Raw genomic sequence first — 17,362 nt, forward strand, 5'->3', positions numbered from 1 at the left:
CAGCACAGTATCAAACCCTTCCCACCAGCTGGCATCATGCCCTGTGTATTAGAGTGATGGCCTCACAGGCCTAATTTGACTCCCAGTGGACCAGAGGTTTCACACCCATAATCTAGGCCGGGCATCCCCAAACTTGGCCCTCCAGATGTTTTGGGACTACAACTCCCATCACCCCTAGCTAACAGGACCAGTGGTCAAGGATGATGGGAACTGTAGTCCCAAAATATCTGAAGGGCCGAGTTTGGGGATGCCTGACCTAGGCTATCCTCCTAGTGGTGCAGCAATAAATCTGCTAGCACATTTGCAAAGCTAAACAGGGTCTGGTATGGTTTCAAATTGTATGGGGGACTTCTTGTTGAGATTCCCCCATTGCAGGGGGTTTGACGAGATGGATCTAGAAACAGAATACAAAATCCTTCTATAGTTCTACACAATCCTTCTTTGTTTTTTTACATTAGTTCCCACCACCACCCGCACTGACACATGTGGCATTTAATGATGTTTTATGATGCTTCTGCCTGCCCTTGGCTTTTACTGTTGTTTGTTCCTTTTATAACCATTGCCGTTTTCATTGTGCTTTGCTTCACTTTGTTGGAAGCAGGAACGCTGCATGAATGGCAGAGCACTAAAAAGGTAAAAGGTAAAGGACTCCCGGATGGTTGAGTTCCGGCAAAGGCGACTATAGGGTGCGGCGCTCATCTCGCTTCAGGCTGAGGGATCCGGCATTTGTCCACAGACAGCTTTCCGGGTCATGTGGCCAGCATGACTAAACCACTTCTGGCACAACGGAACACCGTGACGGAAACCAGAGCGCACGGAAACACCATTTACCTTCCTGCCACAGCAGTACCTATTTATCTACTTGCACTGGCGTGCTTTCGAACTGCTAGGTTGCCAGGAGCAGGGACCGAGCAACGGGAGCTCCCCGTCCCAGGGATTCGAACCACCAACCTTCTGATCAGCAAGCCCAAGAGGCTCATGACCTCACTGCTGCCTTGCCTCATCCCCATTCTGGGGAATGCAGTGCCACCGCCAGTCCACCCCTCTCATGCCCTGTGGCTGGTTGATATAGACCACATTGAAGCCTATGAGAAAATGCTGAGTGGGTGTCAATATTTTAAATCAGGGGTGGCTAACCTTTTTATGCTCAAGGGGGTTCACTTTGCAGAAATGGGGGGGGAGTGAGTGGGATTTTGCAGCCCCGTGTATATTAATTAAAACGATTGAACTTAAATTATAATTAATGGCTACTATTAATTCAACTAAATTTTGGGGAGGTCTTGTGAGACCTTAATATGGCTGTGTGTTATGGGGAGGGGAGGAGGCCCATGGTTCAGGGGTTTTACCATCCCTGTTTTAAATGATGCCTCCTTAAGTATTTCAGTCAAAACTCTCTTAAGACTCAGGAGAACAGAAGGGAGATACAAATAGGGACATGTGCGCAGAATAGCAGCTCTTTTTGGGACCTCAAATTCAGCACAGTTTTTTTGGGAGGGTGAGATTGCCGCGACTGGCTCCCCATCCTTTTAACACAATGCATTCCCTAATAAACCTGGGGCTGATGGGAACATGTGGAGGGCACCAGCTTGGCAAAGGCTGTTCTTATGAATGTAGCCCCAACCCCTATCAACTTGAATGTCTGAAAAACACCTACCTGCAGGCCTTTAATCCACTGCTGCGTTGCAAAGGCTGTGGCAGATGGAGCACAGAATCACAGAATTGTAGAGTTGGAAGGGACCCCAACGGTCATCTAGTCCAACCCCCTGCAATGCAGGGCTCCACCTTTGGGTGGGTGGGCTCTAACCACCAACTTTCTGGTTAACAGCCAGATGCACTGACCCATCAGTAGGTGAGAGTCAGGGAGTGGGGCTTGGGGATTTCAGCAAGGGCCCACCTACCTCCCTGCAAAACCCACTTGAGAACTGCTTGCAGCACCTTCAAAAAACAAAGCCGACAAGTTGATTGTGGCATGCTCTTTCGCAGATCAGAGGCACGAAGTGCTGTCCTCAGTTGACCAGAATATGTCTATATTTACACACAGGTAAGGGGGGAGGGAATGTTGATAGTGGGGTCAAGAACTAACAACATGCAAAGGGAGAGAGCCAGCATGCTGTGAGTTCCAATCCCCACCCAGCCATGATGCTCGCTCAGGCCACAGGAACGCAGGAAGCCGCATTAGATCAAGGGTCCATCTAGCTCAACATTGTCTACACTGACTGGCAGCAGCTCTCCAGGTTTCAGACTGGGGGTGTCTCTCAGCTCCTCCGGGCACAAGGTCCACCTGACCTTCTGTGTGCAAACCAGACGTTCTGCCATTGAGCTGCAGCCCTTGCCTGTTTGCTGAGTACAATTGGTTGGTCTGCGCTATGAATTCCACCCAGAGACAGCGACAGTCTAGAAACGCCCTCTGACTGGCATGCTGCGCACTCACCTACCTGGGAGTAAGCCACATTTGATTCAGAGGGGTTGGCTTCTGAGTAGATATATCTAAGACGGTGCTGTTAGCAGGACAGTCCCTCTCCCGCTCTCAAACACACACAGTGTACCCTACCTCACAGGGTTGTTGTGAAAATAAAATTGGAGGGAGAACAGTGTATAGTGCAGCTCCTCATACAGAAGTGCAAGAGATTAGCCTATCATACAGCACCTGCTGAAATTCCCTCTTCTAACCCCAATTAAAGGTGGAGCAGCCTCATCCCCTTTTGCATTTGGCCTGCCTAGCAGGAAAGATGGCATAAAATTACAGTACAACGACAATTATAGCAATAGTAATTAAAAAGGAAGCACAGACCCAGACGCTGCAGTGGCCACTTCTATTTTATCGTATCCAGTCTGGACCCTTCTAAACCCAGTGATAGGCTACAGCAAAGTCTGCCAGGGACCGCGTCTGTGTGGGGGCTGGGATGGCCGAGAGGCTACACCAGGTGAATCCCAGCCTGTCTTGTCGAGACGCTACACCAGTTGAATCCCAGCCTGTCTTGCAGCAGCAGCACCAAAAGCGGCTCCACCCGGCAGGCGTTCCTAAAGGCTTCGAAAGCGCTCGGTAGCTCGTTCGGGCTGCTCCAATCTCCCGACTTGTCACTTACAAGGAGTGGGGGTGCGGGGTATGAGGGACAGCCCATCACTTGCTCTTTCCCACCCATGTGATCAGAAGCAAGAGCTATTTAAGGGAGGCCGGCGGCCGCGCCTGGAAAATATATATATATATAAATATAAAGAGCGCCAAGCCAGCAAGCGCGCTGCGTGAAAGCCTCTCTCCTCGCTGCACAAACATTCCCGGCAAGGCTCGCCATGGCTGAGGCTTTCGCAGGCGTCTGGAACCTGGTCGACAGCTGCAATTTCGACGATTACATGAAAGCTATCGGTAAGAGCAGGGATACTATTTTTCCTCCCGTTTTTTGGGGGTGGGGTGGGGGAGAGATTGCCTAGGAGGAGAGCGCACAACCTTGCAGGCTGCTGGCACTGCAACCCCGAGAAGGCCAGCGGGGTTTTTCCTTCCACCATCAATCACTCGCCCGCCCGGGAGGCTGAAATGTTATCGGTGCATCTTGGAATGCGCTCGGCTTGGGCAGCTTGCTCGGTGCGGTGCCATTTGGTAACGCCGGGCGCCGGCGAGCTGGGGCGTTTTCTCCTCCCCGGCCATCTGGAAATCGCTTGGAGAAGTTGAGCCGCCAGCCACGTGGGCGGAGGGCCGGCATTTCATTCAAACCTTCCCGTTTTGTAGTACTGAAGGAGCTCCGCGGCGGATTAGGCTGCCGGGAGAATCCTTCCCTCTTAATCCCTTCTGGGTGTAAATGCGTTTAATTCGGATCCTTGCCGTGGCTGCAGGTGGTGCGTAGGGTAGCTCGGGTATATTGCATTCTGCTGCCCCCAGCCCCACCCCCGGAGGTGCAGAAAACAGAATCTCCGCGTCACAGCATAATCCCAGGTCTACCGGGGAGGAGACCTATTGAATTCAATGGGGCTTACGCCCAGGTAACGGTAGCTAGCGGTGGTTAGGGATTGCAGCCATCCATTTGTTATAGCAAAACGCAGCAAAGAGCCTTGGGGCGCCTTAATAGCGAACGCGCGTACTAGGCGGCGTGGGCTTTCCTGGATTTGCAGGAGAGAGGAAAACGCCACGTGTGGAAAGGGTTGCGGACGCGCGTCTGCCGCTGCAGCGAGCCAAGAAAACGGATCTAGCTGCCCAATCGTGAATCTCGAGTATGATGTATTATCTCTCGTGCATGGTGCTTAGCCTAGAACTAAGCTTAATGGCGCTTGCTTCCGAGTCGGTGCACAAAAGGTCTTGCGGTTAAGAGGCGCCCGGAGGCACCGGGCGAGGTCAGAGCGGTGAACCAAGTTTGGGGAAGAGGGCGGGGAAAGCCAGCCCGGGGCAGCTGCGCTTTGGGCGCATCTTCCATTTGCGCTAGGCCACGCCGCCTCCGCCCAGGGCGCTCCTCTCTCGGTCTGTGGGGCGATTGGTTTACGCTGGTTGGAATGGGGCCAGACCCCGCCCGCTTAGCTCCTGCAGCGCCTTGGAAGATCTGCCCGCCCGAGATTTATTCCTCCTCTTACTCTTAGGCCACAAGATGGAAAGGGTGGGATTTAAACCTATCTTAGCCTGTCCTATGCAAAGCAAATGACTCAGTGACTTACTCGGGAGTAAGTCCCATCATAAGTAAGGCTTGCTCCGAAGTAAATGCAGGTAGAATCACTGCATAACTGATGGAGAGTTGAGCTGACTTATTTTCTTTTGTTTCATGTTCATTACGGTTTGATCATTACATTTATATGGCAACTTTCCTCCCAGGAGCTCAAGCTGTCCTAAACGGTTCCTTTTCCTTCCCATTTTATCCTCACAACAGCCCTGTGAAGTAGGCTGTGCTGTGAGTGACTGGCCCCAGGTCACCCAGTGAATTTATGGCCCAGTGGGGATTCGAACCCTGATCTCCCAGGTCTTAGCCCCATATTCTAGCCACTACACCACACTGGCTCTCTTAATACGTTCTGCCTTTTATTCTCTCACTTTTATATGTGAGCCCTGAGCAGCCCTATACATCCCCTCATTGTAATCTAGGGCCCTACTCTTTATGGGAAGGGCATGCCTCATTTGTGCTAGCTGTTACCATTGTCATTAGTTAGGGGTCAGAGTAGTTAGACTCTCCGGGGCTCTGTAATGCATATGTACCTAAGTGCATGAGCATTTGCACCATGCAGTGCTCAGCCTGCCATTTTGCACAAAGCATGAGGTATGCTTGGAGCTGCTTATCACGACTGAAGGCCTGTTCCTCCTCCCCCTTACGATTTCTCCCTCTGTCTGCAAACTTGGGTAGTGAGTGCTGCTGGACTGGTACCAAAAAAACCCCAAAAACAAAACCCACTTAAGACACAAGCAGGAGGTATCGGCATATGTGGAGAGAATCCTGAAGGGGAACCCCTCCCCCCCCCAAAAAAGGCTCCATGAGTACTGAGCATGCTCAGTAGCCATGGAATGTAGGGAAAAAATCGAAGAGTGAAACAATTCAAAGAGTTTGGGCGTATTGTATATAATGAATGAAAAAAAGATATTCAAATTCCCATTCACAAAAAAACCAGAGGCCTTTTTATTAGGGATTGTGTTAACTGAAATCAAGAAAGAAGTAAGACCATTTTTTATGTACGCAACATCTGCTGCCAGGATTCTGGTCGCAATGAATTGGAAGAGTGAAATTAAACCTACAACGTCAGAATGGCAGGTAAAAATGACAGAATAAATCCAATTGGCAATAATGATGGGGAGAGTTAAAGGCTACTCAATGCAGAAGGTGAATAAAGAATGGATAGTTTTTAAAGAATATTTGAATATCTATTATAATAGCAAAAACCTCCTGGCAGACCTTAAATGATTCTTGTAATGTATAGACAACAAACTAAATAATATTTCTCTGAAGGAAATTAAGGAAACAAAGTATAATAATATGATACTGTGTAAAAAATAATATGAGACTTAGTTTTTTGAGAACAATCAGAAGTTTGTGTGTGTGCATAAATTGCAACATGGCAAATTGTTGTGTAAATATGTGTTGAATGTTTAATAAAGTTTTTTTTTTAAAAAAAAGAAATGTAGGATGACAGCTCAAAAAGAGAGAAGGGAAAATGGAAGGAGAGTGGAATTATCTGCTTAGAGAGAATATTGGGTAGCTGGAACCTTGGGACAAGAGCACTTCTATTAGGAGGGGGATTATGCTGCAACACTTTGTTGCAGGACCCACTTCTATTACTCCTTTAAACTCCAAAAACAAACATATTTCAGACTGATGGGATATGAGGCTATGGCAGGGTAAAGAATACAGCAGGGGAAATAGACTCTTCAACAGAGCTATGGCATGAAGAGGCTCAGGTGGTGTTCTGTGGTTTGATGACTGGGGTGTTTTTTCAGATGGAAAATGTTGGAGGCTGTGATGCTCTGTGGGATCTTCTTGTGTGCTTGTTGGAACTGGGAAAAGTTGCTGGGAGATTGTCTAAGATTGGCAAATCAGTACAGAACAGGCGGGGCCTAATTTCGGGTGGCATGAAAAATATGCTGATTAAAAATTTAAAGTATCAAAAATGTGAAAGAAATTGCAGATGAGGACAAAGTATCTTTTGGCCCTGTACACTCTTTGGCCAGGAAATTGGAAGATGAGATCAAGTTCATATGACGCCATACGTTTAAAATACTATGCTACCACTTTAAACAGTTGTGGCTTCCCTCAAAGAATTCTGGAAGCTGTAGTTTAAAGGTGCTGAGAGTTGTTAGGCAACTATTATTCCCCTCACAGAGCCATATTTTTCAGAGTTGTCTGGGAAGAGGGATTGATTGTTAAACCACTTGGAGAATTGTAGCTCTGGGAGGAGAATGGAGCAACTCTCAGAACCCTTAACAAAAACCCCAGGATTCCCTGAGGGAGCCATGAGTGTTACAAGTCCTATAACAGTGTTTTAAATGTATGGTGTGAATGTGGCCAAGTTTCTACCTTAATGAGAAATTGGGCAGAATCCTGCCTGCCTGCTTTCTGTTGTATCTCTCAATAAGTAAAGGAGTTAGAGACTTGCTTATTTTCTGTGTGTGAGAGGGGGGGGGGGTTGGAATATTCCAGGGAAGGTCAGTTCCCATGGTGCTTATCTTCCTTCTTGGAATACTAGCATACCTTATTGCACTCTGGGCAAGATTATTTTCCTCCTCCAAGGACACTCGAAGGCCCCAGTAGACATTGTGACATGTTTGGAGGAACTTAAGGGCATTTATTTAACTGGCAATAGAAATCCAGGATCTCAGCAAATGCTTTCAACATTGTCTGCTAACTGGAATCCTTTTTAACTGGAGCCTCCAGCAGCTGGGGTTTTCTACAAGAAAAGCAGCATGTTCTACATCCCTGAGCTTCTGACCCTTCTGTTAATCATAGGAACCTACAACATAATCTTGTAACGGGTCACACCATTGATCTATCTTGCTCAGTATTCTCTATATTTAGGGGTGGTGAAACCCAGGACCAGGGGCCAAATCCTTCTGTACAAAGATAAAATCTGTATTTGTTGCTTTGCCGGCTTTTGCCTCTGGCCCCACCCGCCATGTTGTGCTGTTCTTGGACGACTGCCCAGAAGAGGATGTTGAATTGTAAAATTGGAAGGGACCGCAAGGGTTCATCTAGTCCAGCCCCCTGAAATGCAGGAATCTTTTGCCCTACATGGGTCTTGAACCCACAACTCTGAGATTAAGAGTCTCATGCTCTGCAGACTGAGCTTGAGCTGGAAAGTTTCCTAGCCCTTGCTCTGCATTGACTAGATATCAGACAAGTTGGGCATGCTTGGCTGTACCTGAGGATGATGGGGACTTCAAACCTGGTATCTTTTGCATGCAAATCAGATGCTCCATCACTGAGCTTACGGTCCTTTTCCCAATCACAGAGGATGTGGAAGAGATCTCAGTTTTAAAAGCAGAACTGACCTGGGGAACAGAAAGGAAAAACTCACCCGCTCTGAAATTTTCTGACAGTTCTCACCTTTGGGAGATACGGAGGTGAGGTCCACCACCCACCCCATCTTCAAAGTAACCCTCTTAAAATTGTATCTATTAGGCCACCTTTTCTTCAAGGGGCTCCCCATTTTAGCCTCCCAGCATCCCCGTGAGGTGTGCAAGTCTTGGTGAATGCCACTGGTCCAAGGTCATGCAGTGAGCCTTAAGGCAAAATAGGATTTGAACCTGGGTCTGCTCCAGACCTAGTCTGACACACTATACACTACGCAACACACTAGTTACGGATCTTGGGGGGGGGGAATGTAAGGCTTGCTGGTCATAGGGTGCAATGCGTATGGAAGACTGGGCTCTCTGGTGGGAGCACAATGAAGCTGTTCCTTTCCATTGCAGTTGCCAGCAAGGGTACAAATCCAATCAGATTAGCAGCTAAATGAGGAGAGGTCCACCCCCAAAGGAATGCAAATGGTAAGAGTCTTGCCACACTGCTAAATCCTGCCTGGAGAGCTCTCAATAGCAGCTTATCATATACAAACATGTGGGTCTCTTAGGAGTCCTCTCCACTACATGGCTGAATGCCAGAAAGAACACTCCCTACAAGGACTGGTGATGGGGGCCTGATTTCTCTATCTCAGTAAGTCAAGAAGGACTCGCTTGCTCCACCTTCAGTGCAACTGATTTAATTTTGATGAATAAGCCTTTGTTCTTTTTGGTGGTGTGGCTGGGTGTTGGGTTATTGTGTTCTGTTGTGTGTGCGTGTTTAACCAAGCGGTTTTGCAAGCAGCTCTCTCGAGAAGGTATGGGGGAAGCTTGGGCCCTCCAGATGTCACTGAACTACAACGTCAACCCTAGTGACCATAGCTAATGGCCAGCGATGATGGGAGTTGTGGTTCAGCAACATCCAGAAGGCCTCAAAGATTCCCACACCTCCACCTTCTTTTTAAGCCTTCATTAGCTTTCTTCTGTTTTAACAAATCTGCTTTTCATACCAGTATCCCATCAATGCTGTGATCATTATGGCACACTGACTTCCAAGCTTCTAGGCTGCTAATTCCCCCACCCCTTTTAACCTCTCCTTTTCCTGCAGGCGTGGGCTTTGCCACGAGGCAGATGGCAAACCTGACCAAACCCACCACCATTATTGAGGTTGACGGCAACAAGATCACCCTCAAGACCCAGAGCACTTTCAAGAGCACGGAGATCAAATTCACAATAGGAGAAGAATTTGATGAGACGACCGCAGATGACAGACATGTCAAGGTAGAGTTCTGGCTGTCAAGATTGTGACTGCAACCCTTGCTAGGTCCCATCAGGAGCTACAAAAGGGTTAGACAAGAATATAGAAGATGTTTTATAGCTGATCAGACTGATTTGTCTATTTAGCCCATGACTGTCTAGTTTGACTGGCCATGTTGTCAGCTGCTAGCAGTCCAGGCTGGTCTATTTAGGGCAAATGGGGCACTACCACACCATCCTGGGTCTGGTGTCAGCCAGCCCTCACCTGCTTGCCTTCTTACTTGCATCCAGTTCAAAAGGGTAGCACTGTTTGCTTGCTTCCTGATCCTTAGTCCCACAGTTGCCCTTGTAAAACTCACCAGGAAGGGTTGTGCTGATGAGTACTTTTACTATGTAAATAACTTTGTCTCTTTTTTTTAATTTGATTTCTTTGTTTCTTATCTTTGTTCTTTATTTCTTTTTTCTTTATAAATTTTCATATATATATATATATATATATATATATATATATACCTGTTAAGAGATAGTACATAATGTTTGTATAGAGCTGCAAATCTTTTAATCAATAAAGAATTGATAGTTAAAAAAAATAAAAAAAATAAAACTCAGCAGGGGATGGGGCAAAACCAGAATTAATTGATTCCGCTTGTCATTGACTCTGCCTTCCACCCTACCATTCCAAATGGACACCAGCCACCACTGCCTGCTGCCTGATCCTTGTCACTCGAGATGCCAGGACGGAACCAAATCAGTGGAGATGAAGTCTCACGCTGGCCACGATGCCCATGTCCTGCCTCCACTGGGTTGGGAATCACAAGTGGGGAGAATGTCTGTTGTGCTGCTGTCCTGCTTGCAGGCTTCCCATGAGCACCTGGTTGCCCACTCTGAGAACAGGATGCTGGGCAAGCTGGACCTTTGGCCTGATCCCGTAGGGCTTTCCTTCTGTTCTTAACTTGGGGAGAAATGCCAAGGTGCTGCTGAAACATAAAGTGATGAGGAGGGCCTGGGAGAGAGAATGCATATGGTCAGGAAATGGGAACATTTGGCCCTTTGCTTGTTGCTGAACTACAGTTTCTGTCAGCCCAGCATGACCAAAAGCCAGGAATAATAGAAGTTGTAGTTCAGCAACCTCTGGAGGACCAAAGGTTCCCTACGCTTGGAGTAGGTGGCAGCGTGCTCAATTCTACAGGACAGCCTCTCCTGGTATGCCCCATGGAGGACCTTAAGGTCCACAAATGACAACATTTTGGAGGTCCCAGGTCACAAGGTGGTTAGATTGGTCTCAACTAGGGCCAGGGCCTTTTCAGTACTGGCCCCGACTTGGTGGAACACTCTGTCACAAGAGACCAGGGCCCTGCGGGACTTGACATCTTTCTGCAGGGCCTGCAAGACAGAGCTGTTCCGCCTGGCCTTTGGTTTGCACTCAGTCTGACCCTTATGTCTCCCTCCCCTTATGGTTTTGATCTATGGGCTACTTTTTAAATGAGGCTGTATTTTAAACTGCATTTTAACCTGTATTTTAAATTGGTCCCCCCCCATTATGCTTTTACTGTTGTTAGCTGACCTGAGCCCGGCTCTGGCTGGGGAGTGCGGGGTATAAATACAATTTATTATTATTATTAATTGTCATTAATCAGGCTGGTCTGTTTCACTATGAAGACTCAGCTTTATGGTCCATATGGAAAGGGCTTTGTTTGGGGTACCTGACCCCTTGGTCATTTGTGCTGCCACCCCCCAAACTCTCCTCCTCCTTCTCCCCCTTATTTTCACCCTTTGCTTGCAGAGCTGCTGGGCTTGCTGCAAAGTGCAAAGCTGGCGAGATCCCACTCACCCAGTCTCTTTACTTGCCTAGAAGTCTTCTCTACATTCATTCAAAATTGTGCCATGGGCTTGTGACCAGAGTCCTTTAGGTACCTAGTCACACCCCTGTCATTGCATCTGACCAGACCCGAGCTTACCTGTTTTTCTGTAAGTGCTGGGTTTTTGTTTAAGTGTTAGCAGTGCTTTTTAAGGGGATACTCAAGAGTACACAGTACCGGCACCTCTTTTTGTTGTTGTAAAAAGTGTGGCACTTACTGAAACAACTTCAGTAAAAAAAGTACTGAGTGTTAGGTTATTCCGGTCTCGGAGCAGAGTTAGATTTGATATCAATTTGGAACAAGTGGAACCTGTAACAAAAGCAGGGCAGGTGCATGCTTACTCTAGAGCAGGCCATGCTGAACTCAGCAAGTCTTATTTTTTAGTAAACCAGCAGAGGTTTGCACTGATTAACAACCTTAAGTTTGTATACTGGATTCCTATTCATCGAAGTGGTTTTCTCTTACTTGTTATCAGATCCTGAACAAACCAATTCCGTTGCTGTGACGTTGATATTTATTGTCTGTCAAAAGAAGCTGTGCTACTGGTTTCTACCCTCAAATGACACAGCCTGCAGCTCTGAAGCCTTGCCGGGGGTGGGTGGGGTTTAAAATAAAAAAGTAGGTTAGAGCGTATGAAAACAATTCTTCTTTTCAATAATCACATAGCCATGACTCACTGCAGGATCTCTGTTACTGGTGAGAGCAGCTTGTGATGATACTGCAACATATTTTAAAAACTAGGGTTGTGAGCTGAAACTGATTTTAATTGAGGGGTTGAGTTTGAAAGGCCCACGAGCTTGTTTTTTAAATCCATTTTTGCCCTGGTATGTTAATGTGATGGGGAAAGAGGGTTTTTTGTTCCAAGTGGTGAAAGTAAATTCTTCCAGTGCTTTTCCTTATTCTCAAAAAGGTGCTTGTATTGAGGACTTGCTGGTGTGCAGTTTCAGTTACCCTTGCTTAAAGCCAAAGCCAAATGACTTAATTGACTAAAAATATTGTTTTAAGTGGTGTACAGACAGTTGTCAAGCAAAACATAACGGGGGGGGGGGCAATGGAAATATCTCATTTGCATTCCATAGAAAGCGAGCATGTGTGAATTACTGGCAAGCTGCATGTTTGACCTTCGAAGCAAATGATTTTGGCTGGCAGGCAGCCAGAGGACAAGATGTTAAAACAACATGTATGGCCTGTGAGAGGTTCTGCTTTAGAGCTTCACAGGAGTTGCAGGGCACTCTGCACAGATGACCTGAGCCTGAAGGTTAACAATAGGATAGGCTTACAGCAGCTGGAAGCCTCACTGGCTCCCACGTGGGGCATATGTAAGGGTGGGGGATATGACTCAGTTCACATTTAAAGGGGAACTTGCCTAACCTAAACCTTCTGTAACAATATGAGAACTGAAAGGCCCAGTCATTCTTCAAAATCCACACTTATCTGAAAGAGCATCTTCACCCCCATCATTCTGCCCAGACATTAAGGTCCAGCGCCGAGGGCCTTTTGGCAGTTCCCTCGCTGTGAGAAGCCAAGTTACAGGGAACCAGGCAGAGGGCCTTCTTGGTGGTGGCACCCGCCCTGTGGAACGCCCTCCCACCAGATGTCAAAGAGAAAAACAACTACCAGACTTTTAGAAGACATCTGAAGGCAGCCCTGTTTAGGAAAGCTTTTAATGTTTAACAGAGTATTGTATTTTAATATTTTGTTGGAAGCTGCCCAGAGTGGCTGGTGAAACCCAGCCAGATGGGCAGGGTATACTTATTATTATTATTATTATTATTATTATTATTATTATTATTAATTACCGTATTTTTCGCACCATAGGACGCACTTTTTCCCTCCTAAAAAGCAAGGGAAAATGTGTGTGCGTCCTATGGAGCGAATGCAGGGGGGAGGCAGGTGGGAAAAGCCCCCAAGAGCCGCACACAAGCTCCGTGTGCTCTTGCGGGCTTTTCCACAGGAGGGAGAAGGGACTGACTGGCCGCATCACTCCCTTCTCCCACCTCCCAGGAAAGCCAGAAGAAGCCGTGCAGCCCTTTTAAAGTGTGCGCTGCTTCTGCCGGTTTTGCAGGAGGTGGGGGAATCCCCCCATCTCCCAGTAAAGTCAGGAAAGCCCTGCGCAGCGTCTCCCGGCAAGGAGACAAGGGAGCGTCTTCCCGGCAAGGGGAAGCCAAAACAGCGAGCGGGATCCATCCCACCCCCTGCCTTGGCTTGCTCCATAGCTGCGCACAACCCCTCCGGCAAGGAGAGGCTGCATGGGGCTAAAGGGGAAGCCAAAACAGCGAGCGGGATCCATCCTGCTCGCTGCCTTGGCTTGTGCCATAGCCGCGCGCAATCCCTCCGGCAGGGAGAAGTTGTGCGCAGCCTGTACACTGCTCTTTGGGGCTGGGGGGGGAGTTTTTTTCTTGATTTCCCCCCCTAAAAACTGGGTGCGCCCTATGGTCCAGTGCGCCCTATGGTGCGAAAAATACGGTATTTTGCATTGTGGTTCTTCGGCCAAGTAACCGGTACAAAGATGTGGAGCATTGTTAGGAGACCCCTGTTCTTCCTCAGAGCTACACTTCCCAAGGTTTCCTGGGGGAAATGATTAAACCACTCTAGAAATTGCAGCTCTGGGACAGGAATAGGGGCTTTCTAACAATTCTCAGCATCCTTAACAAAGCCCCCAGGATTTTTTGGAGGAAGCCGTGGCTGTTTAAAGTGGGATGACACTGCCTTAAATCCATAGTGCAGATGGGGCCTTGCTTACAACCCACCCAAGGGATGAAACAGTCTGTCCACCTTCCTCCTCTGTAGTCTCTCTGTGTTGCGCTTGTGGAACTCAGAATTCTTTTCTGTTACGAACCACAATTCTGCGGCTCTCTAATGAGCTTGATTTGATTTCTTTCTTTCAGTCGCTTGTGACATTAGATGGAGGGAAGCTCCTTCATGTGCAGAAATGGGATGGAAAGGAGACCTCGCTAGTCCGAGAACTGAAGGACGGAAAGTTGATTTTGGTAAGACAAAGTACGCTGCTCTTTGCCTGTGGCCTACATGGGCAAGTTAAAAATTTGAAGAGAAAACTGCAAGGGAAGGAAATCACTCCTGGAAACTATTTAACCTGCCTCCAACCCCACCCCACCCCTGGTCACATGAAAATGTGCCTGGAAAAAAACAAGCAAGTAACTCTTTACTTTGGCTGCCTCTGCAATTTAATGGTTGGTTGGCTATTATCAATTAGAAACATTTTGATCAACTGCAAGAGGTGCCCACTTAATCAGCCTGCAGGGTTGTTGTTCTTACTCTTTCAAATTTGTGCTTTAGACAAGTACATACAGTCCTTGTCGGTGGAGGAACTGCCCCACCCTGGGAACCCTCGTGCCAAGTTTGGCAATTAAGAGCCAAAACAGTGCAAAAAAATGTCAAACTAAAGTCCCATCCTGGTCCGCCATCTTGATTCAAGATGGTGTCACCAAGATGGTGACAAAGTTTGGAAGAAGAAGAGTTTGGATTTGATATCCCGCCTTTCACTCCCTTTAAGGAGTCTCAAAGCGGCTAACATTCTCCTCTCCCTTCCTCCCCCACAACAAACACTCTGTGAGGTGAGTGGGGCTGAGAGACTTCAAAGAAGTGTGACTGGCCCAAGGTCACCCAGCAGCTGCATGTGGAGGAGCGGAGACGCGAACCCGGTTCCCCAGATTACGAGACTACCGCTCTTCTGCACCCAGCTTGGAAGCCATGTTTGGCAACAATATTTCAAGAGGCAGCCAAACCTATGGAGAATAGACAGTCAAACCTCTTTCCAAAATATACATTAGATATTAGCCCACCCTTATGGTTTTGTAAGTAATGCCCCAAGACTAAGTCATTATACAGTCTATAACAGGCCTCCTGGGGGGGGGGGGTCACAGTGTTTCTGGGCTAAGACTTGCTTACCTTTTCTTCTCTTTCAGACTCTGACGATGGGCACCGTGGTCTGTACCCGTACCTATCAAAAAGCAGAATAAGAGCCTGTACCTGTTCTCTTGCCAAGTCATCCAATGCCAAACTTGTTGCCAAATTGCCTTTGTGATTCCCTTCCTCCCCACAAGTGTTTTTTGTATAGTTGTTGAACCTTTTTGAATCTGTTCAGTATGCAACTTGAACTCTCTCACCCTGATCTTTGGGGTTTTCTTTTCTTTCATTGCTTTTTTAAAAAAAAAATACTGAAGAAGTGGGTGAGGCAGAAACAAGCTATGTGGAAGTAATAAACTGAAATAGTTGTGTAATGGTGTCTGGCTGGGTCTCTGTCTGCTCGCCCTTGATGACATAACTGGGATTATGACTAATAAATCATTCCATTTGGGGGGGGGGGCAGCTTTTCAGCCTAGGAGCCACATTCCTTCACAAGCAACCTTTAGGGAGCCATGTGGTAGTGATGAGCTGGGCCAGAGGCACAGACTCCTAATAGTAGGGTGCTTTCCAGCAGCAACATTTCTACACACACAATTCACACAATGCAAACAAAGAGACATTGTCATAGTTGAACACTGCAGGAGGGGTGGAGCCAGGTCTGGTGAGGGGTGTGGCTTATGGAGAATCCCAAGGGCTAAACGGATACAGTGGTACCTCAGGTTACATACGCTTCAGGTTACAGACTCCGCTAACCCAGAAATAGTACCTCAGGTTAAGAACTTTGCTTCAGGATGAGAACAGAAATTGTGTGATGGCAGCAGCGGGAGTCCCCATTAGCTAAAGTGGTGCTTCAGGTTAAGAACAGTTTCAGGTTAAGAACAGACCTCCAGAACAAATTAAGTTCTTAACCCGAGGTACCACTGTAGATCTGGAATGTCACAGCTTGATCCCAAGGTTCCCCAACCCTAGTTCATTTTACTGAAAATGCATTCCTCCTCCTCTGCCAACCATCAAAATGGATGTTTAAGGTGGTTAAACAGATCAGAGCCCTAGCATTATCTGGTCTAATTAAATTAATTGGTATGATTACAGGTACTCGCTGTTACTATAGCCTCACCCTTGCCTGCTGGTCGGATGGCAATTGTGTTACAGAGCTGCAGAATCAGTCCTGCGGTTCAAGCGTGTGGCATACAGACTAAATCTTTAGTCTATTGTTTTACAAAGCCAAGCTGATTTGTCAGATGAGTATTGTATTAAGGAGCCACAGGAGCTAAAGGTGTCTCGCATTGTGGCGTCTTAAGACCCAGCTTTTGGATTGACTGTTTGTGGTGACATTTTTGCTGGCCTGGTTAAAATTGAGTGTAAGGGAATATGGACCTCACCCAGAAGACCAAAGTTAAGAATGAGGCTCTTCTAAGACAAAGCAGAAACTTTGTTTACACTTGATGGTTTACCACTGCAAGGTGCAATACTTTGTTTCAAGCAGATACAGAGATACTGTATTAAATATCTGAATGCAACACTTTCAACCTGTCAGATAATTTTTTTCTTTGTAGGATGGCTATTCTTCTACACTATAAAACCTTCCAGCTCTTTCCTATGATCTTAGCCTTCCCCCTCAGGTAGAATGAACCTTGTCTGCCCACTTACAGGTGTGCTATCAGCTTCCTCTAGCAGATAAACCCTGTGAGACTCCACTTAAGATAGCCAGAGACCCTTTTTGCCTATACAAAGTCCCTGACTCCATACCTAGGACCCTGTCTAACCCACATACAATCCCTGCCTGTTTGCTGTTGGATACTCCCCATCCCTATTTGATGGTTAATTTCCCTCTCTGATTAGCTGATCTGTATGCCAGCACCAACTGGTTGCTGGGTCACAAGGCAGATCTGAGGCCTGTCTGTCACACATGCCTTCAAGCAATTTGATATGGAAGCTCTTGTGGCTGAACCATGCAAGTCATTATCCAAGCTTCAGACAAAGCAAAGATGAGTTTCAGTGACTTTAAAATAGGGCATTTTCCTGGTGTTTCTCTTCAGTTGAGGTAACCTGATCTAAACAGGTTTGTCTGGAGTTGTGGATGCCTAATATTAAAGTTTCCTAACGCGTGTGGTTTTCATTTAAAAATCTGTTGTGTGATTTCCACTGTCCCCCCACTTCTATGGCTAGTCAAACGTATTCTGACATTATTTTACATTATGCTTTGAGAAATACAGGCAACAAAAACATGAGGATGCTGCTTGCAAGATGCAGTTTACGTTGCTTACAATGTTTGGTTTCAGGATCTTTTAGAATCGGAATTACCAACCATTTGGGGGACAATAGGCCCATATTTGAGAAAGGTCTGTGGGTGCCGGTCACAAAATGACTTCCAATAGTGTCTTAGTTCAACATCAAAAATACACAAAGTACAATATAGTGAGAT

At 46.9% G+C, this 17,362-nt stretch overlaps 1 protein-coding gene across 1 annotated transcript; it reads left to right on the forward strand.

Moving 5' to 3' along the window:
* Positions 1 to 3,196: 3,196 nt before the first annotated feature.
* On the forward strand, positions 3,197 to 15,311 carry FABP3 (fatty acid binding protein 3). The gene is made up of 4 exons (XM_081015477.1): positions 3,197 to 3,364; positions 9,063 to 9,235; positions 13,959 to 14,060; positions 14,997 to 15,311. Exons 1-4 carry the CDS (start codon positions 3,292 to 3,294, stop codon positions 15,048 to 15,050), a joined length of 402 nt encoding a protein of 133 aa, XP_080871603.1. The 5' UTR covers positions 3,197 to 3,291; the 3' UTR covers positions 15,051 to 15,311.
* Positions 15,312 to 17,362: the final 2,051 nt, after the last annotated feature.

This window comes from Podarcis pityusensis, assembly GCF_964106645.2.
Source record: "Podarcis pityusensis genome assembly, chromosome: 8".
Taxonomy (NCBI): domain Eukaryota; kingdom Metazoa; phylum Chordata; class Lepidosauria; order Squamata; family Lacertidae; genus Podarcis; species Podarcis pityusensis.